We start from the raw sequence: 17,386 nt of genomic DNA, 5'->3' as shown, positions 1-17,386 counted from the left end.
CAGTACTGGCACATATTCAAAAGCCCCACACAAAACTATATTCAGACCCACTACTTCCTCCCACCAAAATTACAGAACCTTTTTTGCCTGTAAATCAGTGATGTTCACACCTGCATCATTGAAAAAGCAAAAGCATATTCCTGCACTATTTGTAAAAGCTGTTATTTAACAGAAAAAAATGTTAACAAAAATTGTAATTTTGGAAACCTTGTGTCCTCTTAATAGTTTTAATGAGATGTTCCCTCATAAATTAATGTGTAATATCTAGCATGTAAATACATTCTTTTGACTAAAACAGATGGGTGAACATTCAAAGAAAAAAGACTGCTGATTTAATCTAATCTAATGAGGATTTTTATATTTCCCTTTTGCCATTTTTATATCCCCTTGGCTTGATTTTTGCCTCGCCTTTTTTCTCTTAATGTAGGGTATCACTTTCATGTTCTGCTTTCATTTAACAATACCTTACATGTCTACCTGCTTTGGGGTACAGTTTTCTAAATTAGTGACTTATTTTAGTTTGAAAACTAAATGACATCATTGTTGTAATGATGGGAAAATACAAGGAGATTCAATGTCATAACCTCATGATAGAAAGAAGGGGAAAAGAAAGGGATCTTGGGTTGATAAAAATGAATATCGATTAAACCAAATAGGATGTCAATATTCCTGATGATTTCAGGAGAGGGAGGTGTCTTTTATATTATATATGCATGAAAATGTATTTAACAAGATATGAAGTGAATTTCTCCCCTGACTTTTAATGAAACTATTATCACTTTTTTTTCCTGACTCTCTCTACCCACAGGAAGCTCTCCTTAGTGCTCGTTTCAGTCCCCCCAGCTGTGGAGTACAAGTCAACAGACTGTGGTACAAACCAGTAGAGCAGTTCATCTTGCCAGAGGTATGGGGTAGTACTAGTGGTGTACTTGGGCAAGGAGGAGGTGATGTTGCTGCTTACTGATCCAACTTGGGAACTCATTTTGGAGCCAGAAGGGAGGTCTTTCTTGCCTGATTAAATCTTTACCAGACTTCTTTATCAAGGGCAGGAGGAAGAACAGAGATGCAAATTTTCAAGAGTCCTTAAAATACAGTGAAATTATTAGAAGACTTGCATTTTCTTTCTCTCTTTTTTCCCCCCCTCTATTTATTTATTTATTTAGTTATTTAGTTAGTTAAAGGTTTTCATTCACAAAGCATATGCATGGGTAATTTTTTCAACATCAATCCCTGCCTAACCCCCTGCCGCAAATTTTCCCCTTCTTCCCCCATCCCCTCCCCCACCCAGCAGGCAGTCCAGTACATGTCAAATATGCCGAAAATACATGCCAGATCCAATATGTGCATACATATTCACAGAGCCATCTGGTTGTCCAAGAAAAATCAAATCAAGAAGGAAGAAAAATAAAAGCTGAGAAAAAAGAAACAAAATGCAAGCAAATAACAACAGAGAGAATGAGAATGCTATGTTGTGTTCCACCCTCTGTTCCCATGGTTCTCTCTCCAGGTGTAGATGGTTCTCTTCATCACTAAACAGTTGGAACTGGTTTGAATCATCTCATTATTGAAGAGAGCCACACTTGTCAGAATTGGTCATCATATAGTCTTGTAATATTTCTTTGTATAATGATCTCTTGGTGCTGCTCATTTCATTTAGCATCAGTTCATGTAAGTCTCTCCAGGCCTCTCTGGAATCCTCCTGCTGGTCATTTCTTACAGAACAATAATATTCCATAACATTCATATCCCATAATTCACAGTTCCATCAATAATGTATCAGTGTACCAGTTTTCTCACATCCCCTCCAACATTCGTCATTAACTTTTCCTGTCATCTTAGCCAATCTGAGAGGTGTGTAGTGCTATCTCAAAGTTGTCTTGATTTGCATTTCTCTGATCGATAGTGATTTGGAACACCTTTTCATGTAGCTACAAATAGTTTCAATTTCTTCATCTGAAAATTGGGAGACTTGCCTTTTCAAGCATTGTAAGGATTCATGGGCTGAAGTTGGATTATTTTTCATGTGTTTAGGATTAGTTTTATCCAGAAAGAAATAATGAGGTGTTGGAATCCTTACAAAGTGTTAACTCATTAGAGTTGATAGAGACAATGATTATTTAATTTAGCATGGTTCAGTATGATTGATCTGATCAGAAGATATCTTCTGAAATGCTCTGACATTTGGCCTTTGAACTGATTTGTCAAGTAACTCCACTTGTATCAGCTGAAGTTATCAGATTTGGAATGGGATGATCTGTACAGCAACAGACCCTTTAGGACTGACTGGACAGTGCCTGGTGACCCTGTCATAAAGGAAAGGGGGAAGAAAGCAAGTATCAGTTCTTCATTACTCACTAATTAAAGAATTACAGTCCTTCTTTCCTCCAGCTTAGGAAAGGGAAGAAAAGAATTTCTTGATAAGCAAAAATTATCTTCCCCTTATTGACATCAACAATGGTACTTCTGGCTATTGCTATCAATCCTGATATTTCAGGTGGCATTTTTGGTTATTCAGTTTTTTACCAATTGCCTAAAAACCAAAATTTTGGGTTAATTTTTTTAGGTCTTAGTCTAATGGACTTTTTTCTTAGGTATGCCAAGTAATACTGTTGCCATTAAAAATAATTTCCTATTGCAAATCCACTTAGTTTCTTGTGGAAATTTGATTATAGTATGCTGAATCTTAAGAATGAATTTGAGCTTTGCTGAATCAAACTTATTAGCACTGAAGAAGAATAGCTATGGGCAGTTTACATGTATGGAGTCAGCAGAGAATGGAAAGACTGAGAGACAAATAGTCTACTTTCTTCCATGTAAGAGAAGGGAGTATATAATTGTCTATCATTTTATTCCCTCCTGGAGTGTTCACTTAATAGCCTGCCAGGGTAGTATGTCAGTAGTGCAGCTTGTCAAGTAAGCAAATCTCTTGAAATATTTTCATAGTGTAACTCACTGAGGCATAAATTTCAGGATGGGGTCAAAGAGTTAAATGAAACCTGCAGCATGTGCCACTTAAAATATTGCTTAGTCTAATTTCAGATTACTTTAGCAAAACTAATTTCAGTATTTAAAAAATCAGATTGTTTTGGTTCACCTGAATCAACTAGACTTTTTCTATATTTATCTTTGTATATATCTATTTTTGAAGAGGAGTTAAAACCTATAGTGATTATCTCTTCCCACCTGTATCTCTTTTTGTCTGTTTAAAAAAGTTATTAATACATTTCATGTGGACACAGTAGACAGTCTCCTCTTAACCTCCAGAAATCCTTTATAAAGTACCTTCCCTTTGAAATGACTTTTTTGTTAACAGAAAGAGAGGTGCCTTAAATTTGACAGAATGATATTAACATTGACTTTTGCCTTTTGTCTTTCCAGTAAGCATCCTCAGTGAATCCTTTTTTGATTAGACTTTAAATGATTTCTGAGTTTAAAAATCTATTCTAAAATAGTATTAAAATCAGAGATATTTTGTATTTATTTCTTCCTAAAATGTTTGTAATGTTTTTCATTGGGCCTTGCACAGAGTATCTGCTTTAAAGATATTTATTTGAATTAATTATGGTGATTTTTTTTTAAATAGAAAAGTTTTAATTAGGGGCAACTAGGTGATGCAGTGGATAGAGGACCAGCCCTGAAGTCAGGAGGACCTAAGTTCAAATTTGAACTCAGATACTTAATACTTCCTAACTGTGTGACCCTGGGCAAGTCACTTAACTACAATTGCCTCAGCAAAAAAAAAAAAAAAAGAAAAAGAAAAGAAAAGAAAAAGAAAAAAGAGAGAAAGAAAGAAAAGAAAAGTTTTAATTGTTTATAACTTTTAACTTTATCTGTAGAATTACTTGCTGCAGAGCTTGAGTTTATAGAAAGAATAACTTCTTTAGTAGATATTTATGCCTTTTATAGATTACTGTAACCTATGGATTACTATTACCTATTTTTAAAAAATCAGTAGTATTTATTTTGCCAGATACATGTAAAGATAGTTTTTACATTCATTTTTGTAAAATTGTGTTTCAGACTTTTTTTTCCCCTCTTCCTTACTTCTCCCCTCCACAAGCTAGCAAACAATCTGGTAAAGGTTATACATGTATGAACATTTTAAACACATTAATCATGTTGTGAAAGAAAAACCAGAGCAAAAAGGGAAAACCACAAGAAAGAAAAAGCAAACAAAAAACCTGATGAAAATAGTATGCTTCAATCTCCATTCAGTCTCATAGTGCTCTCTGTCTCTCTCCGTCTCTGTCTCTCTCTCTCTCTCTGTCTCTCTCATTTACCACATACACACTCTCTTTCTAAATAAATGGTTGCCTTTTTCCATCCCAAATCCATTGAAACTGTCTTAGATCACTGTATTGCTGAGAAGAGCTAAGTCTGTCATAGTTGATCATCACATATAGATCATCTAATTTGAAAATATTAAATAAGATTTTTCAGAAAAATTATATTAAATTAAGACCTCACTTCTGTCAGACTTTTGATAATCCCGTCCATCCAAAAAGCAATAGAAAAACCCAGAAATAATCCTTTGTCTAATTCTTTTCCTTCCCCCCAGAAAAAGTTACTATGAGCCCTATGAGTACTATAAAATAACAAGTCTGCCTACTGTAGAATCAGAATCATTTTTAAGTCGTAGCTTCTTGATTTAGGATTCTGTGCAGAATTAAACTAGTTAGTTTTGCTAGCTTTATTAGCTTTGTTAAAGGATTGAGAAACAGATGAGAAACGGTGAGAACTGACAACTGACATTAAATGCATTTGCTGTATGTATTCTCATAAAAATCTTTTTGTGCCAGCTCAGTAGAATTTGAATGCTTGGCAGCTTAGTTCAAAAAACGGATTTCACTGTCTGGTATCTTATTGATCTTGGGAATCTTCCTAGGATGAAGATGCATTGATTAGTGATAAGGACATGGTCCTAGAGAGATGGGCTGAATACTTCCATAGTGTTCTTCAAGAACATCATCAATCAATGCCGAAGCCATTGACCACTTGCCTCAGGTTGAAATTGATCCCTCTCTAGCTGAAGATGTGCTATTAGGCTCCTTTTGTGTGACAAAGCCCCTGATGCTGATTCTATTCTAGCTGAGATTTACAAGATTGGGGGGGGGTCCATTGTTCATACAAAAGCTGACAAATTTTTGGGGTTATGAGACAACAGATGGTTATGCCCCAGGATTTCAAGAATGCCTCCACTGTTTCTCTCTAAAAAAGTAAAAGGAATAATAGATTGTTCTGCAGCAGTCACAACAGGGTCTCTTTCTTAGTAATTACTGGCCAGAATTCCCCTTGATAGGCTGATCCTACATCTAGAAGGACATCTACTTAAAGTCCAGTATTATTTCAGAAAGGTCCAAGGGAACAGCCTATATGGTATTTGCTACCTGACAACTCCAGGAGAAAAGTCAGAAGCAGAACAGATGCCTGTACACATTTGTAGATCTGATCATCTGTAGACCTTTGATACTGTTAGTCGTGAGGGCTTATAGAAAATTATGTCAAAATTTGGTTGCCCATAAAAGTTTGGCAGTCTTCTATGTCAATTTTATGATGGCATGTTTCTCCAAGTTCTGGACATTGGACAATGTTCTCCACTTTCCCAGTCACCAATAGAGTAAAACAAGGCTGTATACTTACTCTCATGCCTTTTAATATGATGTTTTCAGCCATGTTGTCAAACGCCTACAATGAGGACAAAAATGGCATCAAGGTCAGCTGCTGCACTAATGGTAAATTCTTCAACTTGAAAAGGCTGCAAACCAAAACCAGAGTGGAAGGAGTGTAGGTGCATGATTTTTTCTTTGCAGATGATTATGCACTCAGTACTCAGTACAGCCTCCAAAGGTGAGGTACAGCAAAGTATGGATCAATTCTCTTCTGCTGGTACTAATTTTGGCTTAACAATTAACATAAAGAAACATAGGTTCTCCAACAGCCAGCACCACACCATCCATATATGCAATCATCAGTTACAGTAAATGGAAAATTTGAGTGCTGTGGATAAGTTCTCTTACCTTGGCAGTATACTTTCCAAGGATGTCCACGTTGATAATGAGATTGACACAGACATTGCCAGAACTGGCTCAGTGTTTGGGAGACTCCAGAGGAAAGTGTGGGTGAGAAGAAGTATTAGCCTGGATACTAGACTGAAGGTCTGCAGTGCCATTGTGCTGATCTCATTGTTCAGCCTGTGAAAACCTGGACAGTGTACTAGCGCCAGGCCAGGAAACTGAATCGATTCCATTTGAATTGGTCATGAATATAGTGATTACTGAACCCCTCCCTTCTCCCTCTGCCCTTCTACCCTCCCCCAACCAAAAAAAAAAAAAGAGGATAGAGGTTTAGGACACATGGGTGAAGAACTAGGACTTTGACAGGAACAGTACAACTAAGAAAGCGAAGTGTCATGAAAACCTAGTAAAGAGAGCATCCATCAGAGGTGATCATCAATGTCAGATAATTCTGAGGTCAAGAAGGATAACAACTGAGAAAACACTATTTGATGGAGCAATTAATAGATGATTGGTAACTTTTGAGAGAACATTAGAAAGAATACATAGAAAGTGACTGGAGATGGCAGTGAGAGAATTCTGCTGGAAAAGCATGGGAGGGACTGGTATCAAGGGTGCAGATGGAAGGACAAGATGAGGGAAAGCTGTCTTGAGTCCTGGAAAATGAGGAAACTTCTTGATAAATGGCCTCCATTTTTTTCACTGACAGAGCTTCAGTGGAAAGAATAGGAAGTGGGCATCATCCCTTAAAAATATAATTGATTTTCATAATCCTTCATCATTTGAAAGAGGTATTGTTCAATATCCTCTTTAAGAAGGTAAGGAAATGCCTAGCATATGTTTGGAAAATTTAAATGTAATGTGGTTAAAGCAAAAGAAAAAACATTTTACAACATGGATGGATGAGAAAACTTATACTGTACATTATCTTTTCCAAAGTTCTTCATTTAATTTGTTGAAACCTAGATTATTCTTTTTAGAATATTATTTTCTTTGTGAAATTTAATTGAGGTTTATTTTTTCTTTTAAAAAAAAAAACAAAAAAACCCCAGAGTTTTGAAGGCACAATTGTGTGGGAGAGCCAGGATCTTCAAGGCCTTGTTTCTAGGAATCTTCACAAAGTAACTGTGAACGATGGAGGGGGAGTTCTCAGAATCATTACAGTAAGTCATACTTTCTAGATTTGTAGGGCAAAATTTAAAAAAAAAATGCTACAAGTTATCATACTGACTGATTTTTCATTTTCCTTTTTGCCCAAATCCTTTCACTAGGAAGTAATAGTCTGGGTTAGTATAAATCTGATAATAGGTATATATTTAGGTATCACTGTAGCATAAAGACCTGAAAGGCTAAAAACCTCACTGTTACACATTGTAAATGCAAATATAATGAATAGATTACCTTAGTATAAAATGTCTTTATGTTAGTGAATTCCTTGAATGGAAAATGTCTCTTTTTCCCAAAGTTTTTCAGGTGAGAATTCTTTATGAACCTGGCTGTCCAGAATCTTCATTTTTTTGTGTTATCAGGCTGGTTATATTTCATTTAAAATACTACTTGAAAGAAAAGTCTAAAATGAAGACCCTATGTGTGTGCTTTGAGATTCAGGATTTTGACAAGTTCAGTAAATTAAAAACTTCCATTTTGTTTCTTTAATCTTACTGAGTATAGAATTTTAAGGAATTAGTAATAAATCAAGAAAGCTTTAAAATTTTCAGGTGCCCAAATAATCTATGATTTAGCCAAAGAAAAGACTAATAATCCTAAAAGTTTTCTAGATGCACTTAGAAGTTGTGTCTTGCTCAAAGTCATACAGCTAGTAAGTATCAGAAATAGAATTTGAAATGGGTTCCTTATTTCAGGGAAAATCTCCCTTTCCCCAAAAATGTATACCATGTATCCCTGAATTCTGCTACGTTGGCAGGGCATTTTTCCATATTCCATCAGTAATTGAAGAAATTATTTAGAGTCTAGAGTCAGTGTGCCCTATCAAAAATAGTTTGGCCACAGCTAGACAAAGCTATAAGTTTTTTGTGTAGTCAGTGAATTCAGCTATTTTTGTAGCTTACAAAATTTGAATCTCTTAACATCAATCTTCTTAAGACATTTCTTCAGCAATCTGTTAGCATTTTTGTGATAAGTCGAGGGTACCACCAATTGCACTGAACTTTGCAAATGGCCAGTTTAAAAGTATTATTTCTGGCAGCAGTGCTTGCACAAAAAATCTGTTTGAAAGATGGATGACTATAGGGATAGTAGTGTGACAAACTGAGATTAGGTGAGTAGAAGTGCTGTACTGACACAGGGAAGTAGTCTTAGACAAGAAGACCTGTTTCTGGAAACAGCATCAGCAGAGCCTATACTGGTGTGAAATAACAGTTCAGAGTGAATCATGGCATTGGACAAGTGTAAAGTAGTTAAAACCAAATGTTAAGGATAGTTGCATTATATATGTACTCTGTGAGAGAACTTCTGAGAACTTTTTACTCACTGTTCTTGCAGTGTCATATTAATGACTGCACTTAATAAAAGTATGTTTAAACTACATTGAAATTGACTGTTTAGAAGACAGCCTGAATTATGAAAATGTCTTATTTTCAAGTCTGAGTTACTGAAAAAAAAAAAGATGTTGAGGGGTGGAAGTTAAAATAATGTTCAGTTTTGGACTTTGGCCATAGCAAAAACAAGACAACATGACTGTATAAGGGTAGCCCTGCGGACTTAGGAGACTTAGGATGCTCGGTATTATATTCTAATTAGATGAAGAAACATGAAAGAACAGTGTAATTATAGTGATATTAATTCATCTTGGTGCCTTGTGAACTTAAAAGAATATTTTCTCTGAAGTATTCTGGTTTTTGCCAAATATTTTGAAAATGTGGATGATTCTTATAATGAAATATGCTGAATATTTTATTCTTGTCTTCATTTTTTTTCCTAGGCTAGTGAAGGAGCATTGCCTTATGAATTCATGGAAGGTGTAGAGGGAGTAGCAGGAGGCTTTATTTATACAATTCAGGGTAAGTTTATAGGCAAATGAATGAAAAAGCCTATGGAATTTCTTGGGTCTAACGCATACCAATCTAGAGTTTAAAAATAGGGTTTTCTCTTTCCCCCTTCCTTCCTTCTCCCCCTTCTTTTCTCCTCTTCCTCCCTCCCCCCCCCCCTCCTCCCTTACTATTCCCCATTAATAATAGCTTTCTATTTTCAAAATAATGCAGAGATAGTTTTCACCATTCACTCTTACAAAAACCCTGTGTTCCAGATTTTTCACTCCCTTTCCTCCACCCCCCTCTTTTGGGTAGCAGTTGTTCTATACATATTTCCATATTTATCATGCTATACAAGAAAAATCAGATCAATAAAGAAAAACAAATGAGAAATAAAATAAAATGCAAACAAACAACAACAGTGAAATGTTATGTTGTGATCCACATTGAGTTCCCAAAGATCTCTCTCTCTCTGGATGTAGATTGCTCTCTTCATAAATCATTGGATTTGGCCTGAATCATCTCATTGTTGAAAGAGCCATGCCCATCAGACTTGATCATCATATACTCTTCTTGGTGCCAAGTATAATGATCCTGCTCATTTCACTCGACATTAGTTCATGTCTCTCCAGGCCTTTCTAAAATCATCCTCCTGATCGTTTCTTATACAACAATAATATTCTGTAACATTCATATACCATAACTTATTCAGCCATTCTCCAACTGATGGGCATGCATTCAGTTTCCAATTTCTTGCCATTACAAACAAGACTGCCACAAACATTTTTGTACATGTGGGTCCCTTTCCCTCCTTTAAGATCTCCTTGGGATATAAACCCAGTAGTAACATTGCTGAATCAAAGGGTATGCACAGTTTGATAACTTTGAGCACAGTTCCAAATTGTTCTCTAGAATGGTTGGATTCATTCATAGTTCCACCAACAATGTATCAGTGTCCCAGTTTTCCCACAACCCCTCCAACATTCATCATTATTTTTTCCTGTCAGCCAATCTCACAGATGTGCAGTGGTGCCTCAGAGTTGTCTCAACTTGCATTTCTGTGATCAATATTGATTTAGAGCATTTTTTCATGTGACTGGAAATGGCTTTAATTTCTTCATCTGAAAATTGTTCATATCCTTTGACCATTTGTCAATTAGAAAATGACCTTTATTCTTATAAATTTGAGTCAGTTTTCTATATATTTTACAAATAAGGCCAAAAAGCAGTTTTTAAAGATAAGTGAGAAGCTTTTTGGGAATGATACATTTTTACCACTGGCCTATCTTTTCAGCAGGGATGAGATAGAACAACATTTTTGTTGAGTATCTCCTGTGCTGGTTGGTGGAAAGACAAAATGGAATCTGCTCTTCTTCTTTGCTTTTAGAGGAGTTCGGTCATCCTATCCTCTGCACTTGGATTAGGCCAGTGAAACAGTGAGGCTTAGTAAGCTCCTATTTTTACATTTTTCTTTGAGTCTTTTTCTCTTCTTCCTGTAATGCAGATTTAAATTTCAGAAACGTCTTTTAAGAGCTCAGTGGCTAAGAATATTAGCCTGAAAGTTTTTCTTAAGTAATTATTTGAAGGAAATTTTTGAGATTAGTATTTATTCACCTGTATTCTCTCAGTCATAGTTAAGAATGAAATAATACTGCCAATATATTCATAACTGAAAGTGACTGAGGGACCAAGGACTGCTTGGTGATACCACAGTTTTCAAAGTCTGAAAAACAAATGCAGTGTATATCCCTTCCAGTCAATTAGTACAATCCCTTCCGAAGAGTTCTTGGAGTAGAAGTGTCTGTTTTGCCAGTGACTATAAAAGAAGAGACAGACTTCTGGGGTTTAGTGTAGTTTACTGCTATTGTCAGGTTGGGAACTAATACCTATATTGGGGAGGCCTTTCATGCTAACAAGTTTTTATATTAATTGTGGCTATGTTTTGGACAATATGAAATGAAGCATGGCATATGCAGACCTGCCTGATAAGTTGGGTTTGGGGGGGGTGGAGGTTAGTTTTTTGCTGAGGCAGTTGGGGTTAAGTGACATGCCCAAAGTCACACAGCTCTGATAAGTTCTTAAAGATACGTTCTGCTTTTATTCTCAAAGCTTCTCATGTTATTTCCTTAGTTTCCTAGGGGGAAATAGATTGAAGCAAAAATCAGTGTTAACAGAAGTGAATTGAAAGGTTAAAAAAATTTCCCCATGTATTATATTACATGTGTTACATAATAAAGCTGGATCTAAAATTTGGACCCATAATCCCAGCCTTCCTTCCAATAGATGACATTGATGAGAATGATTTTACTTAGATCATCCAGAAGAGGTTGGCTGTATCAGCTTTGGAATAAAACTGTAAGGAAGTTAAAAATTTTTCCTAAAGCACTTGTCATTGAAGGGACACATAGATAGAAAAAAAAATGCTGTTCAAGTATTACGTCTTCTATGTGTAGCCCAATAATTTGGGATTCTACTCCCCTGTCTGTGCTTCCTGAGGGAAATAGCATCCCTGTTTTGGTTAAAAAAAAAAATAAAAAAAAAAAGGCTTTTCATGTCTTTTAAGATTATTGTTGAGAGAACCTCTGAAGGTATCTCCCAAATCACCTAACTTTTGAAATATGGAAGCTCCAGATCTTTTTATCTTTACAAGAATGAAACATTTAAACAGATTAATTTATCATTTTCACTACTTTCTCAAAATATATGAAGATGACTTCTTTTGCCCAGATTCTTCTGAGCTTTTTGCTTTCTTCTTTATTTTATCGCTTTGTTTTAAAATTTTAGTTTTGTTTTATTTTATTTATTTGGAGGGGAGGAAAAGAATATTCATATGGGAAAATCTGCCTGACTTTGTAATCTTATTTGTCCTTGACTTCAGGCACTCAGTCCTGTTGCACATACAAGAGACTATCTTGTTATCATAGAGTATAAGAAAATTGTTTTAGTTATATTTTACTCACTAAGGATATTTTTCTTTTAAAGTGTAAAACAACTCTGGCATTAAGATAAAGGAATGAACACCAGTTTATTTAGTAATGATAGAAAAACCACTGAAGTCCATATTAAATTTTGTTTTACTTACATAACAGTAGTCTGCTGGATTTGCTTTGTTTTTGTCATTTTCCCAAAAAAATTTTGCAACAGGACATCCGGTCTTGAATTATATTGATTCAATCCAAAAAACACTGATCCATGGGTATAGAAAACCCACAGGATAAAAAGAGAATAGAAAAGTTTGAAAGAAAATAGAGGGAATTGATTTATTTTCTCAATGAAAAAACAATGTTCTGTGAGCTTCTGTAGTTTAAAGATATATAGCCTTTTTGTGCTTGGGATGTGCAGTTTTCTGGAGCAGCAGTTGTTCTGCCCACAACTCAGCACTTTACTTAAGAAACAGGAGAAGGGTTAATCCAATACTGTCTATCTCTGTCTTGCTAGCGACTTTTGGCTGCTGCTGACATTCTCAGGACAGCTGCTTTCTAGTCCCGTTTTTTTCATCGTAAGTCATGTCTGCCAAGTTGGGCTACAATCAGCTCTAGGGCTTATGACAAGACTTTTGCCTGACCAATTATCCCACCTTGTCTTGCTTTATTATCTTTTGTGGCACTTCTTATTGGCAGTCATGGCAAGATACTCACTGCTTACCTAACACATCATATGTACCCAGATTTATCAGATCATTGCTATCCTATCCCTGATTGCCCCATCTTAATTTTTGCTTTTTTTTTTCTCAGATTCAGAAAAGAGCCTTCTCTCTCCCTATACTCGCGATATAATTGCTACCATCAAAATTTCTTACATGTAGTCTTCCTGTTCCCATTCTTTTCCTATGGAGCATCTGAATCCACAGAACACTGTGAGGGAAATACTACTTTAAGGAAGCATAATATCTAACATTATAATTATCCTAAATGGGAAAAAGCTGTTTGGTTTACAAAATTATTCACCATCAGTTTCTTGGGAGCAGTCTTACGAAATGAATTTGATTTTTAATGACCTTTACACTTTTTTCTACCATGAAAAGTTGTACATATGATTTAATGAAAGTAAGTTTGTGGCTTCTTAGTCTTAAGGGACTATGTTTCTCCTGAAAATCAGCAAAGAAACTAATCAAGACAATAGCTGCAGCAAGGGAGCAAGCTAAAAAATTAATTCATAAAAATTATCAATATTTTTTTAAAATAGCGAGTAAAAAACAGGAAAATTACAATAATTTCATTGCCAAAAAAAGCCTACGAAATATCTTTGAGAGTTAACCTATCAATATACATGTAGGAGTTACATAAATACAATTACAAAACACTACTGAAATAAGAGAAACAAATAATTAGGCAATAAATACTCATAGTTGGATCATATAATATTACATTGGATTGGATAAACCCTTTAAGTTGGTGGTTGGACTTGAAGTTAGGAAGAGTTCAAGCTAAATAATACAGCTATAATTTTAGAGAACCTGAGTTCAAAATTGACCTCAGGCACTTACTGGTTACTTAACCTCTCTTTGCCACAATTTTCTCAACTATAAAATAGTGGTCATAATAGCACCTATTTTTGCAGGATGCTTATAAGAATCAGATGAAATACTAAATGACCTTCCACAATGGCACATAGGAACTTAATGAATGCTAGCTCTTAAATTATAATACTGTATTATAAATGAACCATATTGCTGTTTAGTAAGTTTTTTTTTTTAATACATTAGCTTTTGTAGTAAGTCTCTTGCACTTTTGTTATTCCTCCTTTTCAGAAGGTGACACACTTTTACAAAACCTTCAAACTCGCCCAAAAAGGTTTATTGATCACATCAATAACCTCCATGAGGAGGATGCCTTATTGAAGAAAGAGAGCAGCACCTTTGATGACATTGTTTTTGTGGACATTGTTGACACCTACCGAAATGTTCCTGCAAAATTACTGAACTTCTATAGGTGGTAGGTTATAAAATATTTTATGGTTGGGTTTTATCTGACTTGTTTTGTTGTGTAGAAAAATTTTACCTGTTCTCTGAGAGTAATATCTTTGGCATCTCATATACAAACCAATTTTGCCTTGGTTTTTATTAAGAATTGCCATTCTAGAATGCTTTCAATTACTCAAGCTGGCAGATCAGTGTTTAAATTACTAGAAGTTAACAAAACAAAAGTTAATATAGTTTTGAGGAGATTTTCACCAACACAAATAAGTCACTAAGTATGATGACCAACCAGGCAAATAAGAGTTGTACCCCTTCAGTGAAAATCATTGAGGTTAAAAGGAGTCATATTTTAATTGTTAATACATCTGCCTAAAAACAGTAAATTATTTTGCTACTCACAATCCAAAATTTGCCCCAGAGTGTGCTTGTCTTTATTTCTTTGTATTTCCCTGCCTTCTTAGTGTATAGGGGGAAAGCACTAAATATAAAGCCAGAGGATCTATTTGTCTTTACTGTCATGAACAATTTTAATTCTTTATCCCTTAAACATTAAAATATTCCAAATTTAGATTAAGTATTCTTTACCTATGGTAAAGATTTAGGATTTCTTAAGTCAGCTGATGTTTATTCTAATATTATAACTGTTGGGACAAATACATATGTTATTCATTACATATGTATCTATGTGATATATGATTATATGTGTATGAACTTGTGATTGACATTTAGATCCCAATCAACTCTTTAAGTTCCTAAAACTCTAATCCTAAAATTCTATTCCTTTTCCCCTCATTGAGTCCCAAATTTCTCCCTTCCTCTTCCCTTAACTTTCCCATTTCACAGTACCTCAGACACTGTCTGATTTCATCGTACATATGTACTTGAGATAAACACAAATTTTGTATATATTTATATATATATATATATTTTATATATTTATTAGTCATAGATGATTACAGATTTAGATATCTAAAGATACTGTAGAGTAAGGACAATAGAATGAATTTTTTTAGTTACCACACGGTATGAATAAGCGTGGAGAACATGGCTGTGGCCAAAGTTTGGCAGTTGCAAGACCCAGCAATTGAGTTTTTCTCTTTGTATTAGGTCTTACTCTTCATGCAAATAGCAACTATCAGGTATTTGAATTTGTAGGCACCATTAACTATGATAATTGCTTTTTGAAGATTCATGATGTGAAGAATAATTAGGTAAAGTATTTTTTTGTTTTTGTTTTGCTGAGGCATTTGGGGTTAAGTGACTTGCCCAGATTCACACAGCTAAGACACATGGTGTCTGAGGCCGAATTTGAACTCGGGTCCTCCTGACTTCAGGGCCCATGCTCTCTCCTTAGCTAAAGTATTTTGGGAATAAAAAAGTACAATGTAGATTTTAAAATGTATTATTGAGAACTTAATTTTTAAAAATTAAATATTGTAAATGTATAAGTCGAAATCAATATAAAAACTTTGAAAGGGATTTGGCTTTTCTTGGGAGGTTGATTTAAAATGACATTTTAAAGGTTTTTCAGATACTACAAAATTTGAATCTTGTTTGTATTTATATAAGAAATCCTTTACATCAATTGCTAATTGAGTACTTAACTCAATTAACTACATTTTGAGTCAATTTTATAGGTCATATTTCTTTATTCTTTACCCTTATATATTGTAGATTTCCATAGTAAGTTTGCAATCACTAGCATTAGTATAACTTTATAAATTTGGGATAGAACTGGTATGTTTAATCCAACCATCTTTCAGCAGGTAGAACTTTCCTGATTTTCTTTTTTTAATCTTATGAAGGAATTAATGAATGTGGTAACATTTATTTATTTATTAAGTAGCAGGCACTATTCTAAGAATTGGGGAATACAAATACCCAACATGAGATTATCTCAACCCTCAAAGAACTAAAAAAATTTTTAAATTCGTGGTCATATCTGATTTTTAATTCGGCCTCTTGCTTCCTATCATTCTCTTAATAAGACTGAGACTTTAAGAAATCTAAGACATTTCAATATAAAATGATTAAGAAGTATTTAAGTCTGCATCAGTCCTTCTTTGTTTTGTTCTTATTATATTTTCTTGTTACTGTATTCCATATAGATTGTCACTGATTTTCATGTGTGTTCATGTGTTTTGGCACCAGGACCGTTGATACAACTAGCTTTGATTTGTTGCTGAAAACAGATGATGACTGTTACATAGATTTAGAAGCTGTGTTTAATAGGATTGCCCATAAAAACCTGGACAGACCAAATTCTTGGTGGGGAAAGTAAGTAAAACAATTTCCAACTAATTGGATGTAATTACTCTGGAGTGAAATATTTGTTATTTTCACAAGAAAATATGATTGTGAAATTTAGCTTTCTTATTGGTCTCCTAATGATAATTTAAGAAAAAAAACAAAACACTATATTTTACTGCCTGGTGGTAAGAGAAAAGCAGTTTTGGACAAATTCTTTTTGTTAATGGACATAACTACACCTCTCCTGATGTCAATTTCAGGTTACTAGACTGGGAAAGTTAGCATACAAGGGAATCTTTTGACTCTCTTCTCCCTCTTCACCTCCCCCTCCATTTTTATATCAGAAGATACCTCTTAAAAATCATTTGGAAAACTTTAGTCTAACAGTATTGCATATATGAAATTCAGTGTTTGACCTTTTATTAAATTACCTAGCTGTGTATAAGAAGCTGATTATGAAGAGTAGAAAAAGAGGAACAAAGAAAATATAACAGTATTTCTTCTCAGAGATTTGGCTACTTAATTATGATTTGGTTTATTTATACCAAAGAGAATTTTCTCATCCTTTTGTCTTTATCCATAGTAGTTTGGGGATTGTGGTATTAAACGGAGAGAGAAATGTGATAAGTATTGGTTTGTCTATCCAGCAAGCACAAAAAATTGACATGGTTATTTTGGTTTAAGCTTCAGATTGAATTGGGCCGTTGACCGGACAGGAAAGTGGCAAGAACTAGAGTACCCCAGTCCTGCTTATCCTGCCTTTGCATGTGGGTCAGGTTATGTTATTTCCAAAGATATTGTACACTGGCTAGCAAGCAACTCAGAAAGACTGAAGACATATCAGGTAAGTCACAATTTGTTAGTCAAGATCATGATAAATTTAAGAATGGTTTAAACTGAGTTTTATCCAGGGTAGTCTGCTGCTCTTGGCAGTGGCACTAAGAGGTGAATACTGGATCAGAAGTCAGAACACTAGTTAATCCTGCCAATTTATAACCCAAAGTCAATTGTAAATACACTGAGTAAAGCTCTATATAAATGTAAAAATTGATGGTATTCATCTTTTTTTTTAGTGAGAATGACCTTAGTATTTCCTAACCTCACTTAAATTTCCCCATAATAATCCTGGTATGACTTTAAAATATCCATGAATTTACTTAAATCTTTCCTAAATATAAATATTTGTGTTTTTAGCTTCTATTTACAAATGTATT

The 17,386-nt window shown here is 34.6% G+C and overlaps 1 protein-coding gene across 1 annotated transcript in view; it reads left to right on the top strand.

Annotated features, from left to right (window-relative positions):
- Window positions 1-17,386, top strand: part of B3GALNT2 (beta-1,3-N-acetylgalactosaminyltransferase 2) — a 35,952-nt gene that overhangs the window by 14,759 nt on the left and 3,807 nt on the right. Inside the window, exons 5-10 of the mRNA XM_031966935.1 lie at window positions 809-904; window positions 7,067-7,177; window positions 8,956-9,034; window positions 13,755-13,938; window positions 16,074-16,199; window positions 16,857-17,016. Coding sequence (XP_031822795.1) covers window positions 809-904; window positions 7,067-7,177; window positions 8,956-9,034; window positions 13,755-13,938; window positions 16,074-16,199; window positions 16,857-17,016 — 756 coding nt within the window. The remainder of the gene's footprint in view (window positions 1-808; window positions 905-7,066; window positions 7,178-8,955; window positions 9,035-13,754; window positions 13,939-16,073; window positions 16,200-16,856; window positions 17,017-17,386) is intronic.

The sequence above is a fragment of the Sarcophilus harrisii genome, chromosome 4, assembly GCF_902635505.1.
Source record: "Sarcophilus harrisii chromosome 4, mSarHar1.11, whole genome shotgun sequence".
Classification (NCBI taxonomy): Eukaryota; Metazoa; Chordata; class Mammalia; order Dasyuromorphia; family Dasyuridae; genus Sarcophilus; species Sarcophilus harrisii.
Note: the sequence above shows the minus strand (reverse complement) of the source record. Positions and strands in the feature narration are given on the sequence as shown.